This window comes from Malaclemys terrapin, chromosome 4 (assembly GCF_027887155.1).
Source record: "Malaclemys terrapin pileata isolate rMalTer1 chromosome 4, rMalTer1.hap1, whole genome shotgun sequence".
Lineage (NCBI taxonomy): Eukaryota > Metazoa > Chordata > Testudines > Emydidae > Malaclemys > Malaclemys terrapin.
In genome coordinates this window covers 13607012-13625750 of record NC_071508.1, presented here as the reverse complement: position 1 = coordinate 13625750, position 18739 = coordinate 13607012, and the positions used below count along the sequence as shown (strand labels likewise).

The 18739-nt window shown below is 42.8% G+C and overlaps 1 protein-coding gene across 1 annotated transcript in view; it reads left to right on the top strand.

Annotated features, from left to right (window-relative positions):
• The first annotated feature begins 7670 nt into the window (after positions 1 to 7670).
• Positions 7671 to 18739, top strand: part of CR1 (complement C3b/C4b receptor 1 (Knops blood group)) — a 61927-nt gene continuing 50858 nt past the window's right edge. Inside the window, exons 1-6 of the mRNA XM_054025257.1 lie at positions 7671 to 7861; positions 11851 to 12010; positions 13245 to 13430; positions 13957 to 14056; positions 16233 to 16318; positions 17256 to 17468. Coding sequence (XP_053881232.1) covers positions 11923 to 12010; positions 13245 to 13430; positions 13957 to 14056; positions 16233 to 16318; positions 17256 to 17468 — 673 coding nt within the window. The 5' untranslated portion in view covers positions 7671 to 7861; positions 11851 to 11922. The remainder of the gene's footprint in view (positions 7862 to 11850; positions 12011 to 13244; positions 13431 to 13956; positions 14057 to 16232; positions 16319 to 17255; positions 17469 to 18739) is intronic.

The following is an 18739-nucleotide window of genomic DNA, read 5'->3' as shown; positions in this document are numbered from 1 at the left end:
TAAGAGAGTAACAGTTAACATGTATAAAGGAGACAAGACTGGTCTATGCAAAGTGGATCAATTATTGGTAAGGTTTGAGAATGACATTAAGTAGTTATTGCATCCACACCTTATACCCTCACTGCAATAATTCCCCCAAAATTATAATTGGCTTAAAATCATAGCTTAAAAAAAACAGTGGGATCTTTTTACTTGCATTCTGGTGTTCGAGCATGTAGGGTTTACATATTCAAGTTTTCTCTACAACTATAAGGATTATAAACTGTTTTTTTAGGAAAGCCTAGAGTCTCATATAATCACATGATTCCAGGAGAGGGGACTTTAAGAAAAACAACCGATATCACAAGACTTGTGATAAAATCATGAGCGTTAACCACACTGAGAGTCCCAAGATTTGAACATCTGCAGCTGGCAGCCAGGAGCGCTCAGTGGAGGGTTCTTTGACTCAGAAATTGACTTTCCCCATTAGTTTGACAACCCAAGTTTATTTAATATTCACACACAAGCCAAGGCTCAGATTTCCTCCCAACATTTGAGTAAGGGTGCAGGTGGGCTGGTATATAGTTGGCTTGGAGGGAAGGTCAGTGAGGGGTTTTCGAATCATGGTTTTGAAAAATATTTGTTTCTTTCAAATGTAAAATCTGACCTTGAGTATTTATATCAAGGTGTGGTTTACATTTTAAAAATTAACTAAAAATAAATAAACTTTCAAGTGAGCTGTTCTAGCAGTGGGATAGACTGGGAAGACCTGTGTGGGCGTGTTTGTGGATATCATGCTGTGTTTGATTTGGAAGGGTTATGAAAGTTAAGCGGCATTGCACAGGCAAACTTATTTGGTAGAAGGAGTGACTTGGCATTGTAACCCCAAGAAGTATCGCTACCTCCCCGCACAGTGGAGCACAGATCCTAGGTGTTCTTTACCTCCTGCCTCATGGTGTCAGTTACACAATAACTCTTTAGCGGGAGGGGATCTTTAGGGAACTCTGTTAAGTCCCCTGATGTCTGGTAGCCGCCCAGTTTCAGTGACTAACTTGTGAAATTCCTGGAGAAATGCAAGGGGGCAGCCCTGCACTGGTCTTGAAGCTGTAGGCTGGAGTAACAGTCCATCATAACAGCCAAGAAAAGGTACTCCAAACTGCAGACAAACATGTAAAGAGCCAGGGAGAAACACTAGTTCCCTGGCTGGGAAGCTGTTGAGCTCTAAGAAATGGGACAATGAGGAGTCCGGTGGCACCTTAAAGACTAACAGATTTATTTGGGCATAAGCTTTCGTGGGTAAAAAACACCACCTTTTCAGCTGCATACCCTTCCCTCCGACCCCCCGCACCAGCCACTGTATAAATGCCTGATGCAGAGCCGTGGATTAAGGAAACTGCATGATGCTCTGTGCCTGCCAAAGTTGGGACATGTTTTTGTCTAGGTGTTTTTGGAACCTATCTTATTCCCTGCTACTGGGTCCTGCAGTAGGTGCATGGAGGCTATTGTCTGTCAGACAGACTCCCAAGAGGTGACATGCTGCACAAAATAATTCTTTAGCTGTTTATAGTCTGTGCTGTGAAAATTGAGGGGAAGGCCTGTGGTGTGTGCTTGACATGAACCTGGTTCCTGTAGTGGACTAGTGATTAAATATTGACTGAGGTCAATGCCTCTATTGTGCAAAGCAGAGCTTGCCCAAACTTGCTCAGCAAAATAAGCCAATATGCAAAAAGGCATCTACAAAGTGAAAACTAACCCAGACTCTCTGCTTATTTTTTTTTTTAACCTGGGCTCAGGTAAAAAATAAATCAGTTCCACTTAAAATTGTTTCCCTCCTGATTTCTTTAAACCTTTGCTGCTGGGCTCTTTTGCTCCTAATTTGCTTTGTTTCTGTGCCTAAATATCTCCTTGATCACGAACCGCAATTTGTAAGAACATTTTCTCCGTGGATAGTGGGGGATATGGGAGAAGGATACCTTAACCTGTGTTTTATACCCCATTTCCAGGAAGCTTTTATTAAACTCTACTTCTTTCACTGGTTCTTGCTCCTGGTTTTGTCTCCTGTTTCTAGATCTTCCAGGATCTTTTTCCTCTGCTGTGTGATACGCTGGGAATCTAGCCTTTGGGACAAGAAGGGAATTAAAAGATGAAGATATGGCTAATGTTGTTCAATCTGGCCGCCTGGCTTCCTATTCTGTTCAGTAAATCCATTAAATCTACTTTCAGAGTAATACCAGAAATGCAGAAGATGGGACTGACAGTGAGGGGCTTTGTAAAGAAGCCTTCAGGGAGCTCAAACTTACTAACTCTTTTTGGCATTTCAAACCCTATTATGAATTTTGTTTTTTGCCTTGTTTGCTAAATGTTCCTGCACAATGGATATGATGAACAAAGGGGTGAGAGAAAAAAAATAAGAGTCCCAGTCTGAACCTTCCCAATCTCCAAATCAAACAGGACCTAGATCTTATTTTGAGGTCTAAAAAAAATTGATTGTGTAAATGTGGCTCAGGGATTTTGTAATGGGATAGGGCGCTTTTTCCTCTACAGGTGGCTGGTTGCAATCCAGCTCTGGTTCTAGAGTAGTTACCATGTGATAGATGGTCAGAGTCAAATGAGCTGGTTGCGTCTGGCTAGTTCTCAGTGAACAGGTGACCATACCATAGTAACCACCATAATTAGTTCTGGCTGGCTTTGGTACAGGGAGTAGCTAAGCAAAGAGGCCAGTGGGATCCTATCTTGCCTATAGGAGTAGGTCTTTTTCGGTTAGGATGCAGCACCTAAGGAGTGAGGGTCTGGTAGGCCTGCAGTGCTGCTGCCTCTGCCCTAACCCAGCTCACCACCTTGCAAGAGCACTTAACTGACTACAAAAGATCCGCTCCCACAGAGGTAGGCTTAAAAAAAAATGCAACTCACTGTAACCAGAGCTAAGCTCACCGTTTTGATATGCACAAGAACTCTCAAGTGGCTAGTTGCCCCTGCGCTCAGAGATCTGTGCTCCATCTGCTCGAGTATACGAGTTGAGAAATCCAATTAAGTAGACGAGAGATCTCCAATCGCTCTGCAGTGTAACTGGGTTACATATAGTGCTGCAGGGGCTAGTGTTAGATATGGATGCTATAGTGAGCAGCCATTGTAACCTTAGCAACAAGTCCTTGGCACCCTGTCCTTTGGCGTGGCTGCTTCTGCAAAGCCTAGAGTTATTCCCACTTACAAAAGAAACCTGATCAGCGCTGCAGAATTACTTTTATACAGCACAGATCCTATGCTAATATTGCACAGTAAAGGGGCATGTTCCTTCTTGCAGGGGGTGATTTTTTTTTTTTGCCAACCATCTCTTCTGTCTCTGCACAGGGGAATGAGAACTTCCTGATTGTTTTCCAGTTGTGCTGGGTTTTGTTTTTCTTTTTAAGCTGAAATTTGTGGAGTTAGTCCTAAGGTTGACAACAGCATTGCATCTAGTTGGGGAGCTGATGAGGGAAAATAAGTCATACACTTGTGCCAATGGTTACCGTCTTTTTGGAGAAAAAAATCTTTATTGTACGTCTTCCCAGGAGTGGCATGCACCTGCACCCATTTGTAAAGGTAACTCACCATCACTCCCTCCCTCCCTCTTCAGGTATGTTTAGCCTTTTGAAGGGCTAGGCCTGATCCCGTGACACTTATTACCCAAGCAGAATCATTAGGCAAGAGTTTAAAAAGTGACCGGTGTTTTTAGAGGTCCAACTGGAGATGTCTTGGAGGAGTCTAATTTTCCAAAAATATTGCGCACCTTCCCTCTTAATAAAAGCCAAGCCAAACCAAACCAGGCCCCTTTTAAAGTTTCACAAGTTGGGCATTCAGAGTCACTTTGGGAAACCTTGGCTGTAGGCCATTATTCAGTTGTATAGCCCTTGCATGGTCCTCTTTCTTCAGTGTCTCTGGAGAGGAGGTGACCAAAGCTGCACATGAGGCACCGTCCAGACACCCAATCCACCACAGCACCTGAGTTGTACCTGTAATGCTGTATACACTTGGGCCTCCTTTGTATCTGTGTCTGTAGGTTGGATGGGAGGAAGAATAGTTTTGTGGAAGATAAAGGGTAGATTTTAAGTGACAGGATTTGAAATCTTCTATTCCCAGTTCCGCTATAGACTCTCTGGATGCCCTTGGGCAGGTGACTTCATTTCTCTGCCCTTCAGTTCCCTCATTCTGCAAAAGGGTCAGATTAATATTTGCCACAGGGGTGTTGCACGACTTAATTCATGTTTGTAAAACATTGTTTAATTTCTGTCAACACTGTGCATGGTCCTTCCAGCTGTGAGTTCCAGAACTTTGGAACTCATGTGCAGCTTTGGTCACCAGACAAAAAAGATGAAGAAAGTGAAGCATTAGTAATGGAGAAAATAACACAGACTATTACTACAGCTGTGGTAAGAGGCAACAATGTCTGTGCTGCTGGAGTTATCAACTGCTTAGTAAGCACATAAGAGAGTGGAGGAGATAAACAGCAAATTCTACTGCTGCCGCACCTCCCTCACCCCAAGTGGGGAAAAAACAACAACAAAAGAAAAGTTTTTAACTTTGGGTTGAAAATTCCACATTATTGGCCTGACCTAAGGCCCTGAATCAGCTGTATGATGCAGTGCAAATAGGGTTGTTTGCATTCAAGTATCTATATCAAGGTAGCTACACCAATGGAAACTTCCGGTGGAGATGTGCTGCACTGGTATGAGATGAAACTTGCACGAGTATGACCCTCCCTGGTAAATTGCACTTGTACAAGCCCTATTTTTCACTGGTGCATTGTGTGAATATTAGGACTTTTGTTCCAGCATAATTGCATTGATGTAGTACATTGCTGTGTTTGTGTACTGTAAGGGTCAGTGGTTCACAGTAGTTCAATTCCCCACATAGGCTGCAACTTGTAATGTGATGGCCCATACGGGAATTTTAACTGCTGCAAACCTCTGATGCTCTGGAGACGCTTCCCAGGCCAAGGAGAGTATGTACTACACCAAAACAATGTGGTTCTTTGTCCACACCCCATCCCCATTGGTAGATGTCATGTAGAAGCTCATGGATTTGGTATACTCTGGATTAATAGATCTGGTCCTTCAGCTTTGGCAATAGAGGCTCATGCTCTTAGAGTCAGAGATCATGGGTTAAAACCCTGCTAGGGGCTTTTTGGCACTTTGATCAAATTTAAAAACACAATCAAGTCTGAGTTCTCTCTAGCTTAGTGATGTGCCTTCTATTGTGTGTCTCTTAGAAAAGTCAAAGCCTGTATGCTGCTGTCTGCGAGGATGTGCGTAAGATGGCAGAGTCCCTGTCATGTGGGACGAACTGGATTGAAACCAAATCTATGATGGAAATGGAGAAACTCTGCTTGGAAAAGCTAAAATTCCAGCTGGAGAGAGGGCAAGGCAACCAACCGATGTATGCAAAAGAGACCTAAATAAACGACTTGCCCCACTTGTTGGTTTGGTTTGCCTCCTTTTTAAGTTTTCATGTGAATTTGGTGCCAGTGAAAGGCGCTAGATAAGACAGGACTAGTGTGGGCAGCTGCAGAGCAAACTTCAACACTGTCCCAAGGTACTTCAACCCTTCTTTGCAAGGACCACGTCTAGGGGCAGGAGGGTTGTTCTGTCTCCATGGCCTGTTCTGTCCTTAACATCTTGGCTGAGACTGATAAACTGAGGGAAAAGGGGAGTCAGTTAGTACCAGTTTGAATTTTGTTTGTATAGTGGTGATCCCGGTCCACTGGGAACTAGAAAGACACCCACAACTCAATTCAGCTAGGCTACCCCAACAGCCATCCTCTGGTAATAACTCTTCATCATCAGTGACATGGTTCCAGTATGGAACCAGGTGACCTAGCGGTCAGTCCAAGCCCGGCAGTGTAAATGCTGACGGTAGTTGGGTGTTCTAATCCTTTTCCTGAGTAGCAGTGAAAGTAACAAGCAGACACTAGCATAAAATTATAGATCCCTTCCAATCCTACACTTCTCAATAGGTCATCTAGTCCAGTCCTCTGCACTCAAGACAGGACTAAGTAATAACTAGACCATTGCACATGCATATTTTAACAGGTTCTCCGGACCAGCAGAAGCAAAGAGCGCAACCAAGAAGGTGAATCCTCAGCCCCTGTGGTGTAACATTGCACAGTGGATGAGTTAATGTCTTCTGGTTAACCTAGCATTGGCTGAATAAACTGCTTCCTTGCTGGAGACAGGATCCAGGGCTATTGGTTATTCAGTTTTGACAATTCTTATGTTATCTTAAGATGCCAGGATTGAAGGCGTAAGAAAATGAGCTGCCCATTTAAAAACTCAACCATGCCCAAAATGAAACCAGTCTGAGGAGGAAGAAACAGGCACAGAAGCGCCAGATGCTGAAGACATTACTCAGTCAAAACACCCATGAACATCAGTGAGCATTTACCGTACAGATCTACTAAGAACCAAGTCAGGACTCCGGGATTTGATCCAGAATCAGAGAATCGTAGAAATGTGAGGGCTAGAAGGCACATTAAGAGGCCACTTAGTCCATCTCCCTGTGCTGAGGCAGGATTAAGTATACCTGAATCATCCCTGACAGGGGTGTGCCTAATAAATTCTTAAAAACCTCCCATGACAGGGATTCCCCAACCTCACTTAGTAATCTGTTCCAATAATTGCTTTTCCTAATATCTAACCTAATTTTTCTGTTGCTGTAAACTAAGTCGATTTCTTCTTGTCCTATCCTCAGTGGACAATTGATCGTCCTCTTTACAGCAACCTTTTACATATTTGAAGACTGATCTCATGCCCCCTCCTCCCCCTCCCCTCGGTCATGTCCTTCTCTACTCTAAGCATGTCCCATTCTTTCAACTTCCCCTCATAGTTCATGTTTTCTAAACCTCTCATTTTTGTTGCTCTCCTCTGGAGTCTTTCCAATTTGTTCACTTCTTTCTTAGAGCGTGGTCCCCAAAACGGGACCCAGTAATCCAACTGAGGTTCCAGCAGTACTCACCAGCCCTGAGTAGAGTGGAACAATTCCCTCCTCTGTCTTACATAGCAAACTCCTGTTAATACACACCAAAAGGTTGTTTGCCTTTTTTTGCAACAGCATCACACAGTTGATTCAGGAGACAAAGTACAGCATTTGGCATTATAGGCAGCGTGGCTGGTATTTTCAGAAGGGCTAAGGGGAGGGAGGTGCTCAACTGAAATTCAGTGAGATTTGGGGGCCCATTTCCCTTGAGCGCCTTTGAAAATTCCAGCCTGTATCGTTTTTGAATGAGTTCAGAGACACTTGGAGAAACTATTGGAAAAACCTCCATCATAAAATACCATCAGGTCAGGAGTCGTCTACTCATGATATACACAAACTGTTGTGGGTTTTCCACTTTCGTAAATTTCCCTTTCATAAATGCAAAACAGATAGCACTTGTAGTACAGTAGTTATATACCAGCTGGTGAGTCCACCAGTCTTTGTTTGCTCTTGGAACAATGAACTATTCAACCAAATTCCAGAGAACTCTGTAGTCATGTCATTTTCAGTAAAGAGTTGGCAGAATAGCGCAGTAAGTAAACAATTTCGACATCTGCTTGCGGTGAAATGAATGATCTAACATTTGATTGCAGGTTGAATAATTTACTTCCTTGTCATTTTAGAGGAGGAGTTAATCATTTATAGATAAGCTGGTGCACCAACCTTCCCCCCATTGCCCCAGATTGAAACCTCATCTCAATTTCACCATATCTCCGCACTTCTGTATGTGTAAGCATATTGTGCTAGCTTCTTGTTTAGCATGGTGATCCCTGGGTGCAGGACAGGCTAGACTGGAAAAGTCAGAGATCCCATTTCATCCTTCAGTAACCAAATAGACCTGAGCGCGCTCTGCCTCCTGCTGACAGACCTACCGGTAAGTTGACTGTGATTGCAGCTAGCTACTTAAGGCAACATTGCTCTGAGGGAAGCCCAGGGAAAATGGGCTGGGGGGGGGGGGAAGCAGGAAATCCAGAACCATTTATTAAACCTCAATATAATCGATTCTAGCAAATCTGCACCGATATTAGTAAACAAAGCCAGACTTCGCAGAAGAGGGGGAGCTAGCAAAGCAGAATAACAGCAAGAAGTATTAGGTTTAAGGGAACCGGGGAGAGGGAGACGAAGAAAGTGACTAGGTGAATTTACAAAAGAAGTACCAGTTGGAAGCTAATAACTTCAACAGGAGTCTCTTGCAGTTGTCTACATGGGGCACATCTTGTAGTCATGAGGTAAGATTGTTTTCAAAGACTCCCGAGGGACTAAAGCTCGTTTTCAAAAGTGACTTTAGACACTTAGGGTCTGATCCTGAATCATTAAAATCAATAGGAGTTTTGCCATTGACTTCCAGGGGAGCAGGTTCAAGCCCATAAATGCCTAAGGCACTTTTGCAAATGGGACTCAGGCACGCGCTACTGACTTGTACAAAACTCCAATTGACACTACGTATTTTTCACACACCTGTACATACCTATGGGTATAATATATTGCACAGCAGTTGTGCTGACTCCAGAGGGAGCTTTACCTGTCCATGTCTAATAGGGTTTGTTCCATGAGATTTATGAATAGAGCAATTTTTTTTCTGTCAGAGTATTCTAATGGACTTCGAGGACTATATAAATTCTCTGGAAAGTGCAGATCAATTTATGTCCCTCTGGCATTAATTTGGCTGCCTGGCTGGAAAGTGCCAATGTCCTGGCAATAACAAAGCCTGACAAACTGATAAGCAGTCGGCATGTATTTTGGGGACAGGTTTGTGCTTTGGGAGGTGTATTTGTTACCTGTTATCATGCGGAAAGCTCAGTTGTTAACCGAGGAGTCATATCGCTTTATGCAAAGAACAAAAAGGGTCTGAAGAGATACAATAAAACTTCCAAACAGACACAGGAAGTCACATTCTTATAAAACAATTTGCAATCATTCTTAAGCCTGAATCCTTCTTTCAGGTATGTTTTAACTTATTTTGTTACTGCAAATATCAGCTACATGTTGTACAGTGGTTATACGTAACTAGCTAATTTAATTGTTTAATAGGGGAGTAGAAATTAACATAAGCCTTTCCATTAATCACCAGTAAGAGACCCATGAGACTTAGGTAGCATTCATGCTCTCCCTCATCTAGTTTGAGTGCTTCATTAGCCCCATCCAGGGGTGAGAGACTGTGGTGTCGCAGTTTCAGAGTTAACTGCCTCTTAAGGTTTCAGGCTCCCTGCCATCACCTCTCTCCAGTGGAGACCTGCATCTCTTTCCCTCCAGGCAAGGAGTTTAGGCTTGCTATCCCTCTGCACCTTGCTGAGATTGCCTGTAATTAACCTTTTCCCAGGGGCTACTATAGTCTATACCAACTACCAACCAGCCTCCACAAAGCCAAATGCATTTATTCTTAGGGTAAAAGCACTACAGAGTAAACATACAAAAAATAAATAAAAGTTCGTATACGTACGGTAAAAGGATCCAGAGGTCCATCAGTCTTATGGGACCCTAGTAAGCTAAAGTCCTTCCAACGCTTTTGTAAGGGTTGAGGTCTCCCCTTGGACAGAGGGTCCTGTCCATTTGGTGAATCAAAAGGAGGCCACATGAGTCAGTTTAAACTCAGCCTTTTTATATCGGAATCACTTTCTTTGGCTGTGGAAAATCCAGTTTGACCTAGTATATATGAAGCTCCCCAGGGAGGTGTTCTCATCCTGAGTGATTCACCTTCATCACCCTCCCCCCCAACACATTATTTTTGGTTTCTGGAGGAGCTGTAGTAACCTTCCCCCACACCAAAGTGGCAAACAATCCCTGGCCCAGAGTGATACATAACCCATTCATAAAATGAACACTATCTGGTCCCCAAAGGTAATTCATGCAGTTGCAATATCTGTCACAATACAACTGAATGAAACAAATGCCTTTGACAGTTTGTTCTTTATCTATTCATGACTGTTTCTCTCAATGGGTACAGATGGGGAAACTGAGGCACAGAGCAGTGATGTTACTTGCCTGTGTCTGTGACAGCCAGTTAATGGCACAGTCAAGGATAGAACCCAAATCTCTTGAGTCCTAGGCCACTGCTGTCTCCTTTAAGCCACTCTGCTCTCCATTATCAGACATAGTAGGACTTGAGGATTGGAGGTTGGCTTGAGCCATGTTAATCACATAACTTATGAGGTTAATGCAGGGTGTGTTGTTGAACCCTGAAGTGTGCCAAGATTCAGGCATTTCTGTTTACCGTGCTATAAATGTGCCCTGGGAAAGTGAGATGTGAGGCAGGTTTCAGTAGATCGAAAAATTAAATAACTTCCTATTCATTTGGGATTTTATTTTTCATTTAAAGAAAAAACATGACTTCAAATAAAAGCAAATAAATGTGTCTGATTAAAGCCTGTAGGAATTATGTGAAACTTGCAGTCATAAGAATGGCCGTACTGGGTCAGACCAAAGGTCCATCCAGCCCAGTATTCTGTCTACCGACAGTGGCCAATGCCAGGTGCCCCAGAGGGAGTGAACCTAACAGGTAATGATCAAGTGATCTCTCTCCTGCCATCCATCTCCACCCTCTGACAAACAGAGGCCAGGGGCACCATTCCTTACCCATCCCGGCTAATAGCCATTAATGGACTCAACCTCCATGAATGTATCTAGTTCTCTTTTAAACCCTGTTATAGTCCTAGCCTTCACAATCTCCCCAGGCAAGGAGTGTCACAGATTGACTGTGTGCTGTGTGAAGAAGAACTTCCTTTTATTTGTTTTAAACCTGCTGACCATTAATTTCATTTGGTGTCCCCTAGTTCTTATATTATGGGAACAAGTAAATAACTTTTCCTTATTCACTTTCTCCACACCACTCATGATTTTATATACCTCTATCATATCCCCCCCCCCAGTCTCCTCTTTTCCAAGCTGAAGAGTCCTAGCCTCTTTAATCTCTCCTCATATGGGACCTGTTCCAAACCCCTAATCATTTTAGTTGCCCTTCTCTGAACCTTTTCTAATGCCAATATACCTTTTTTGAGATGAGGCGACCACATCTGTTCGCAGTATTCAAGATGTGGGCGTACCATGGATTTATATAAGGGCAATAAGATATTCTCTGTCTTATTCTGTATCCCTTTTTTGAATGATTCCTAACATCCTGTTTGCTTTTTTGACTGCTGCTGCACACTGCATGGATGTCTTCAGAGAACTATCCACGATGACTCCAAGATCTTTTTCCTGATTAGTTGTAGCTAAATTAGCCCCCATCGTATTGTATGTATAGTTGGGGTTATTTTTTCCAACGTGCATGACTTAACATTTATCCACATTAAATTTCATTTGCCATTTTGTTGCCCGATCACTTAGTTTTGTGAGATCTTTTTGAAGTTCTTCACAGTCTGCTTTGGTCTTAACTATCTTGAGCAGTTTAGTATCATCTGCAAACTTTGCCACATCACTGTTTACCCCTTTCTCCAGATCATTTAAAACCCTTGTTTTCTTATTGCAGGGATGTTTGACTTCACCTCTCAACTTTCCCCACCTTGCTTCTGTTTTTAATAGCCTAGGCTACACTCTCAGCAGGTGTAAATCAAGGTGACTCCACCGGCTTCGATAGAATAACCCCAGCCTACATCTGCTGAGGATGTGGCTAACTGACCTCTGTTGTAAAGTGCTTTGAGATCTACTGATGAACAGCACTATACAGGAGCTAGGTATTGTATTATGTTTATTATTACTTGTATGATCAAGCTCCTAGGAGACACAGTCATGGACCAGGACCTTAGGAGCTAGCTGCTGTACAAACACAGGACAAAGAGATGGTCCCTGCCCCAAGGAGCTTACAGTTTATGTTCATCCTAAATGTAAATGAAACACTTTACTCCCCCCATCCCCATATTGTTACAGATCTTTGGCCTGGAAAGAGATGTGCTAATTTCCTTGTTAGGTCTGCAAGAAGAGAACGTGACATAAAGAAAGATGCTATCTCTAAACCCTGGAAAACAGCGTTCTTACATAGTAGCCATTCCACTGTTACTTGCTGCTGCCTTCATTGTTGCTGTAAACAGTGAGTAAACATGAGTATCCGGCAAATCCATCTGGGTAAAATAAGAACCAGCCTGAACATCCAGTGAGATCTCAGTGTGAGGAACCTCTTTTTGGAGGTTCATATAACTTTGTTGTTTCCCTCTGATCGTTTTTCTTGCTGCCTCTGCACTTCTGGGCCTTGGACAGTCTAAAATCCCACTAGAAGTTTATCAAAAGTCTCACAAGAGACGAGAATCTTCCCAATGCCCTTAGGGCTTGATGTTTTTTCCACACCTTGTGCATTCATTTACATCAGTGCAAAGTGGGTGTAAAGTGCTTCCAAATGAGGATTATGGTGCAATGCATCCACTTTGCACTGGTGTAACTGAGTGCACAAGGTGTGAGGCAACAGTTAACTGGAGACCCTCCTCAAGTTCTTGAGATGTAAGAGGCTTGGATAAATGTGCATATTTGGGGATGATGAACAATCCGTGCTGGTGGCTTGATGTTCAGGATTTCTCAGGGTTGCATCCAAGATCGCAGGACACTTGAGGCCTCCCTCATCATGGGTGCTTATAACTGGGGGGATGACTGGTGGCAAGAGTAGGGCACAAAGTTCTCCTCGCGTTTTAAGGATCTATGCAGGACAACAATGGTTTCTTTTTGAGTTGATTCTAGCACTTCCCCCCCTCCCCCGACACACACCTTTTGGCCATTCCTTTCCTCTTTGTCCATCAGCTGGTGCCAATAGCGTAACAAGCACCAGGTCTGCGTCACCTCCAATAACTTACCCTTTCCCAGCTGGATTCAAAGTGTAGAATAAACTGGGTACAAGGGTACTAGTTTTGGTTCTACCTTAGCAACTCTAGTCCAGATGCTTATCCACCTTCTAGGACTCAGCCTGCAGTGTTTTGTGTCACAGCTGGAGCCGCAGCAACCATCACAGCGATGATGGGGAAGGACATATTATGTTCTGTCCAGACAAACTGCAGAGAAAATAATTCTTGCATCCTTATCCTCCCCTTACAGATAGGAAGATTGTTTTCCTGACTTTATGGAGAACTTAGCTTAGTTTGATGCCAAAAATGTTTTTTAAGCCAAATCTTTGAGGGAACCAGGTGGAGTAGCAGGGGTCAGTTAGGAGGGAGAACTCAGGTATTTTTTTTTTTTACGACCCTTCTAGTATTCCAAGAAAGGTCACTTTAGTAAATGAGGTCTGAACTATAGCACATTTTCCTAGTTACATATTTTTGACACCTCTGTTTTATCACTAGGTGATTGTGGTGTGCCACCGCGTTTTAATTTTGCTGAGCTGAAGGAGGAGTACAGAAATCAGAATAAGTTTGCTGCTGGTAACAAAGTGGAATACAACTGTCGCCCAGGTTATAGCAAGGTACAAAGATCCACTCTTCAGTGCATGAAATATTCTCAATGGTCAGATGCCGGAGAGTTTTGCAAGGGTGAGTATTTTGTTTTTTTACTTTTCTTTTTTTAAACTAATTGATTTTCATCAGCCCTTTTTGATTATAGAGCATAATGAGGGACTGTATGCCTGGAGGGAGGGGTTAAGTTCACTGATGTGATATGAAGGCTTTCACCACCAAATTACCAGTTCGTATCTGAAACCTGCTGCTCCTTGATCTTCATGGGCAACTCCAAAGATGTCTACAAAGGTTTCCTCCTGCTCTGAAGCTTTAAAACACAATGCTAAAAATGGATTTTGAACCTCAAATAGTAGACTACTCCAGGCTAGAAGATGTTCTAACTGTCACAGGTGAAATATTCACATGCACACATGGTAATGGAACAGAGTTTGATTTAAATAAGCACATATACAAATTCAAAGTTAAGACTGGCTCTGTATTCTGAGCTGGCAAAAAGTGAGTAGAGTTTTGATAGAGACAGAATCTTTAGTTCTTTTATGGTTACATTTTACTGAGTCAAGACACGCAAATAAAGACTAATTCCAGTCTTATTTCTTTCTAGCAAGATCATGCCGTCACCCTGGAGAGCCAGAAAATGGCAGACTTGTTATTCTAACAGATCTCACGTTTGGTGCAACAGTAAACTTCGTCTGTGAAGAGGGGTGAGTAATGGGCAGTTTGTGCGGATAGATTTATAGGTTATTAATTTCCAAAGGGACCATTATGATTATCTAGTCTGACCTCCTGTATAACACAGCCCAGAACATTTCACCTACTGATGATCAAACCCATATTTGTATTTGAGCTAGAACATATTTTTAGAAAGAATTCCAATCTTGATTTGGAGATTTCACCACATCCCTAGGTAGGTTGCTCAAATAGTTAATTACCTCCACTGTTAAAATTCAGGCTACATACAAGGCACAAACTGTTATCTCATTTCAGCTTCCAGCCTTTGGATCTTTTTATACCCTTTTCTGCTAAATTAAAGAGGCCTCTATTATCAAATCTTCTAGTTGTGTAGGTACTTACAGACTGTCCATGATCAAGTCACCTCTTAACCTTCTCTTTGAAAAGCTAAATAGATTGAGCTTCCTCCACCCTAATGAGGCATATTTTCCCGGCCTCAAATCATTCTTGTAGCCTTTTTCTGTGCTCTTCCCAATTTAATATCTTTTTTTGAAGTGTGAACACCAGAACTGGATTCAGTATTTTTGTGGTAGCCTCATGGCTGCTGTATATAAAGGTAATATCGTCTCCCGACTCATCCTGAATTGTCCCCTGCTTGCGTATCCATGTATCACATTAGCCCTCTTAGCTACAGCATCTCACTAGGAGCTCATGTTCACTTGTTTATCCACCACGACCCCTAAGTCCTTTTCAGAACCACGGCTTTCCAGGATACAGTCTCCCCTTCTGTGTGACCGGCATTCTTTTTTCCTAGACCTAGACCTTTGTATTTAGCTGTATTAAAATGCATGGTGTTCAGATGAGCCCAGTTTACCAAGCAATCCAGATAACTCTATAAAACTAACCTGGCCGTATCGTAATTTACCATTGCACCAATCTGTCATCTGCAGACTTCAATAGCAATGGTTTTATACTTTCTTCCAGATAATTGATACAAATATTGAATAGCACTGGGCCAAGAACAGATTCCTGGGGGACCCCAGTAGAAATGACCAGTTTAAGGATACTCCCACTCCCATACTCTCTCTTTTTTTGAGCTATAACAGTTAAACCAGTTTTAATCTATTTGATTTTTTTTGTATAGTGCTAGTTTTTTAGTCAGAACGGCATGCAGTATTAAATCTAGTGCCTTACAGAAGTCTAAGTATATTATTATATCAATGAGTTATCTTCATCAACCAAACTTCTAATCTAATGAAAAAAACAATATCAAGTTTGTTCCATAAAATTTATTTTCCATGAAACCATGAAAGCTGCCATCTTCTACTGATTGCACCCCATATCAGCCATTCCATGACTGCCTGGGATCAATGTCAAGCTAACCAGCGAGGGACTCTGGGATGGGGCATACAAACCCCAGGGAAAGGCTAATGAGCTGATGTAGGCTCAGTCAGCCCCACCCTGCTACACCTGCTGTAGGTGTCAGGTTTGGAGGGAGGAGTTAAAAGTAGAGCACACAGCTCAGCTGGGGGCAGACTGGGAAGGAGAGCAGACCTCCAGCTCTCACTCTGAGAGAGGCCTGGATAAGGCCAGGAATGGCTTGATAGACAGCTGCCTGCCAGGGCTTCCCTGAAGAAATGTGGGCATGACACAGGACTCTGTTTGATTTGTGACCTACCTGCTGGTGCTGAGTAAGTCTGCTGCAGATGGTGGCCTGCCAGAAGGGGGCGACAGATAAATAAAATACCTTCTGTTTCCTTACACCTGACTAAGGACCTGACAATAGTTTGTCTTGGAACCAGAAGCAACAGATTCCCATGATCCTACCTCCTCTTGCGAAGGCCATGATGAATCATGGGAGATGTATCCTGACCTGGGAGACCAACCTATATAGGAGAATGAGACATCCAAGCTACAGCTCCAAAGCGGCACCGTGGCAGCATTTTGGGATTAAAATATTTCAGTTTGGGGGCATTCTGTTTTTCCATGAAACATGGAAAATTTCTGCAGAAAACAGATGCTTTTTTAAAAAAAACCCATTTAATTGAAAATCCAATTTACCGTTGAAAAATAGTTTTGATGAACAGTTGTTGACCAACCCTACTAATGATGATGTAAGAGAATCAAAGCCTTATTAATGATGGACTAGGCAAGACATCCAATCTCAGTTTGTATCGTATAAATTCCATTCCCCCCTGTTTTATTCAGGTACAGACTAATTGGAAATGCAGAAAGAAAATGTGTGCTTGAAGGATCACAAGTTATATGGGACAAAGATATTCCATACTGTCAAGGTGAGTAGAGACTCTTAATAGCTTTATGGGGAAAGTGTAATCAGGGTTAGACAATGAAAAGCGTACTTTGTCCTGCTGGATGGATTCTGAAATACAACTCATTTATCATTTCACTGCACACTAAATTATTGAACGCTTAAGTTTTGTTTTCCTCTTGCACCATGTTGTAGAAAACCTTTGTTAGCTTCTGAATCTGTCTGTTTGTGGGGTAGAAGCACAAAAGACTCAGATTCTTGGTTAACAGAGCTTGGATCAGATCCCCAGCTGGTGTAAATTGAATCAGATCCTTGCTCTTCAGATATAGTATTAACATACTTATAGCACAATCTCTAAGCACTTTACAGATATTTTTATATTTAGAGATAACTTTGCCTGTCACTCATACGCAGCTATCCCTAGGATGGAAAGTGACAGGTGCATTTCACAGTAAAGAGCAGTAACTGTTTAGGACAGGGAGTGAAGCATTCTGGACTCCACTGAAACTGCAGGCAGAGTTTAAGGAGGCGGGATTAATTACCAAAATAGCTAACTCCTCCCTTTGGAGGAAGTGCCATAGAATCCTTAATACGCTTGAATGGGCAAGACCTTGATTTGATTTCTCCTCCCTTCTTCGGCTTTCATGACACTTCAGTCTGTGCATCCACTCCCACCACATCCTGGCGGCATAACTACATTAGGAAACATTGCCCGTTTTCTAGTCTTAAAAATCTTGTCTCCCATAGGGCCACAGGCATAACTCCATTGTAGTCAGTAGGCTAGGTCCTCTGCAGGTGAATCAGTGCTCCTCCCTTGATGTCAATGGCGCTACACTGGTTTTAAACAATCTAAGGTTTTGGTCCATTGCATTTCAGCCTCTTCTTCTCTCATAAGACTTTGGATATGACATAAATTAAATTCTCTCTTGCTTCCCTTCTTTCCTTTTTCCTGCCCCCTTCAGTGATACCATGCAAGCCTCCTCCAGAAATAGAGCACGGGACACATACTGGGACAACGATGGAGGAATTCAACTATGGGACATCTGTCACTTACCAGTGTAACACTGTAGAGAGGGGACAGGTTCCTTTCTCGCTTATTGGAGAGCCCTCCATTCACTGTACATCCACGGATAATGTAAATGGAGACTGGAGCGGGCCTGCCCCTGAATGCAAAGGTGATGGAATCCAATTACTGTAAAACAAGTGGCAGTGTGCACGTACACATTAGCAACGTAAGTCGTAACAGTGCCACTGCTTAACAGATTGTCCCCAGGACTCCTAATCTTATTCCCACCCCACAGCACATGTTCTTAGTAACACCCATTGGAGAACAGAGCCCAGTTTGAGATTTGGAGAGACACTAAGGGGTGCAGGGAATTACACTTATTGTGTCCAGATTGGCCTCAGTTCCCACGCACCCTGCCAAGAACTGCTGCCTGCTTTCTTGGTCTGCCCATGCTCTGTGTTCTAACCCCTTCCTCAGGCAAGGAGCCAGGAAGCTAGAAGAGGCAGTTGGTGTCAGTATGGGAGGAGGAAGTGACATAGAATCCTGGAAAAGCTCCATGTGGGGAGACAGGCTGGCAACATGAGACTGACTACTCACACGGAGGAGAGCTGGACAAGGTCTTCTGCTTCTCAAAGGGAGAAGCTGTGCCAAGACAGGGGATGGAGCAGGGCTTGGAGCTGGGTGGGGAAGGAGAGGAGAAGGATAGAGAAGTGGAATTTATTCAGCTTCTGTCCTCACTTAGAGTCCTCAGAAGAAGAATACTGGAGCTGATCGAAATTTTTTCAACAAAGTTTTTATGTCAAAAAAGTGCTTTTTTGGAAAAAAGCAAATTGTTTTGTGAAAAACTGTCAACTTTACTAAAAATGTTTGATTTTTTATGTTATTGTTTGTAATGTTCCCCCCCAAAAAAACAAACAAACAAACAAACAAACTCATATAAAATATTATTGAAGTGGCCATGGAACTTACTGAAGACCCCATTTTATGGGTGTTTATTTTAAAAATTGGTCATATGTTTGATAAGACAAATCTAATTTTTTGCTCACTCTAGAAACTATTCCTGTTGAGGTTTCTGCAGGTAAACCAGGAGCATATCTGCCTATCTTCTTCACAGGAGACCAGATCTGAGTGTCTGTCCGCTATAAGCACATCTGGAACTCTGATTGGAGAAATGACTTTATAATGTCCACAAATGATAAGCAACAAGACGGGGCAGTTCCAACAGCTCCTACTGCCCAATGAGACCTCTCTTGTCAAAGATTGTAATTATGTGTGTGCATGCTCTCTCTCCCCCCCCCCTTCACCCCCCCCCCCCACGCCATATCCCCACAATTGCCTGTGACAGAACTGCCATTGCAGGTGGTCACTAATTCAGCAGGTGTAGTTTGATACTTTACTTGAGTTAAGAAGAGGCTAGATGAAGACTAAATCTTGCCTACT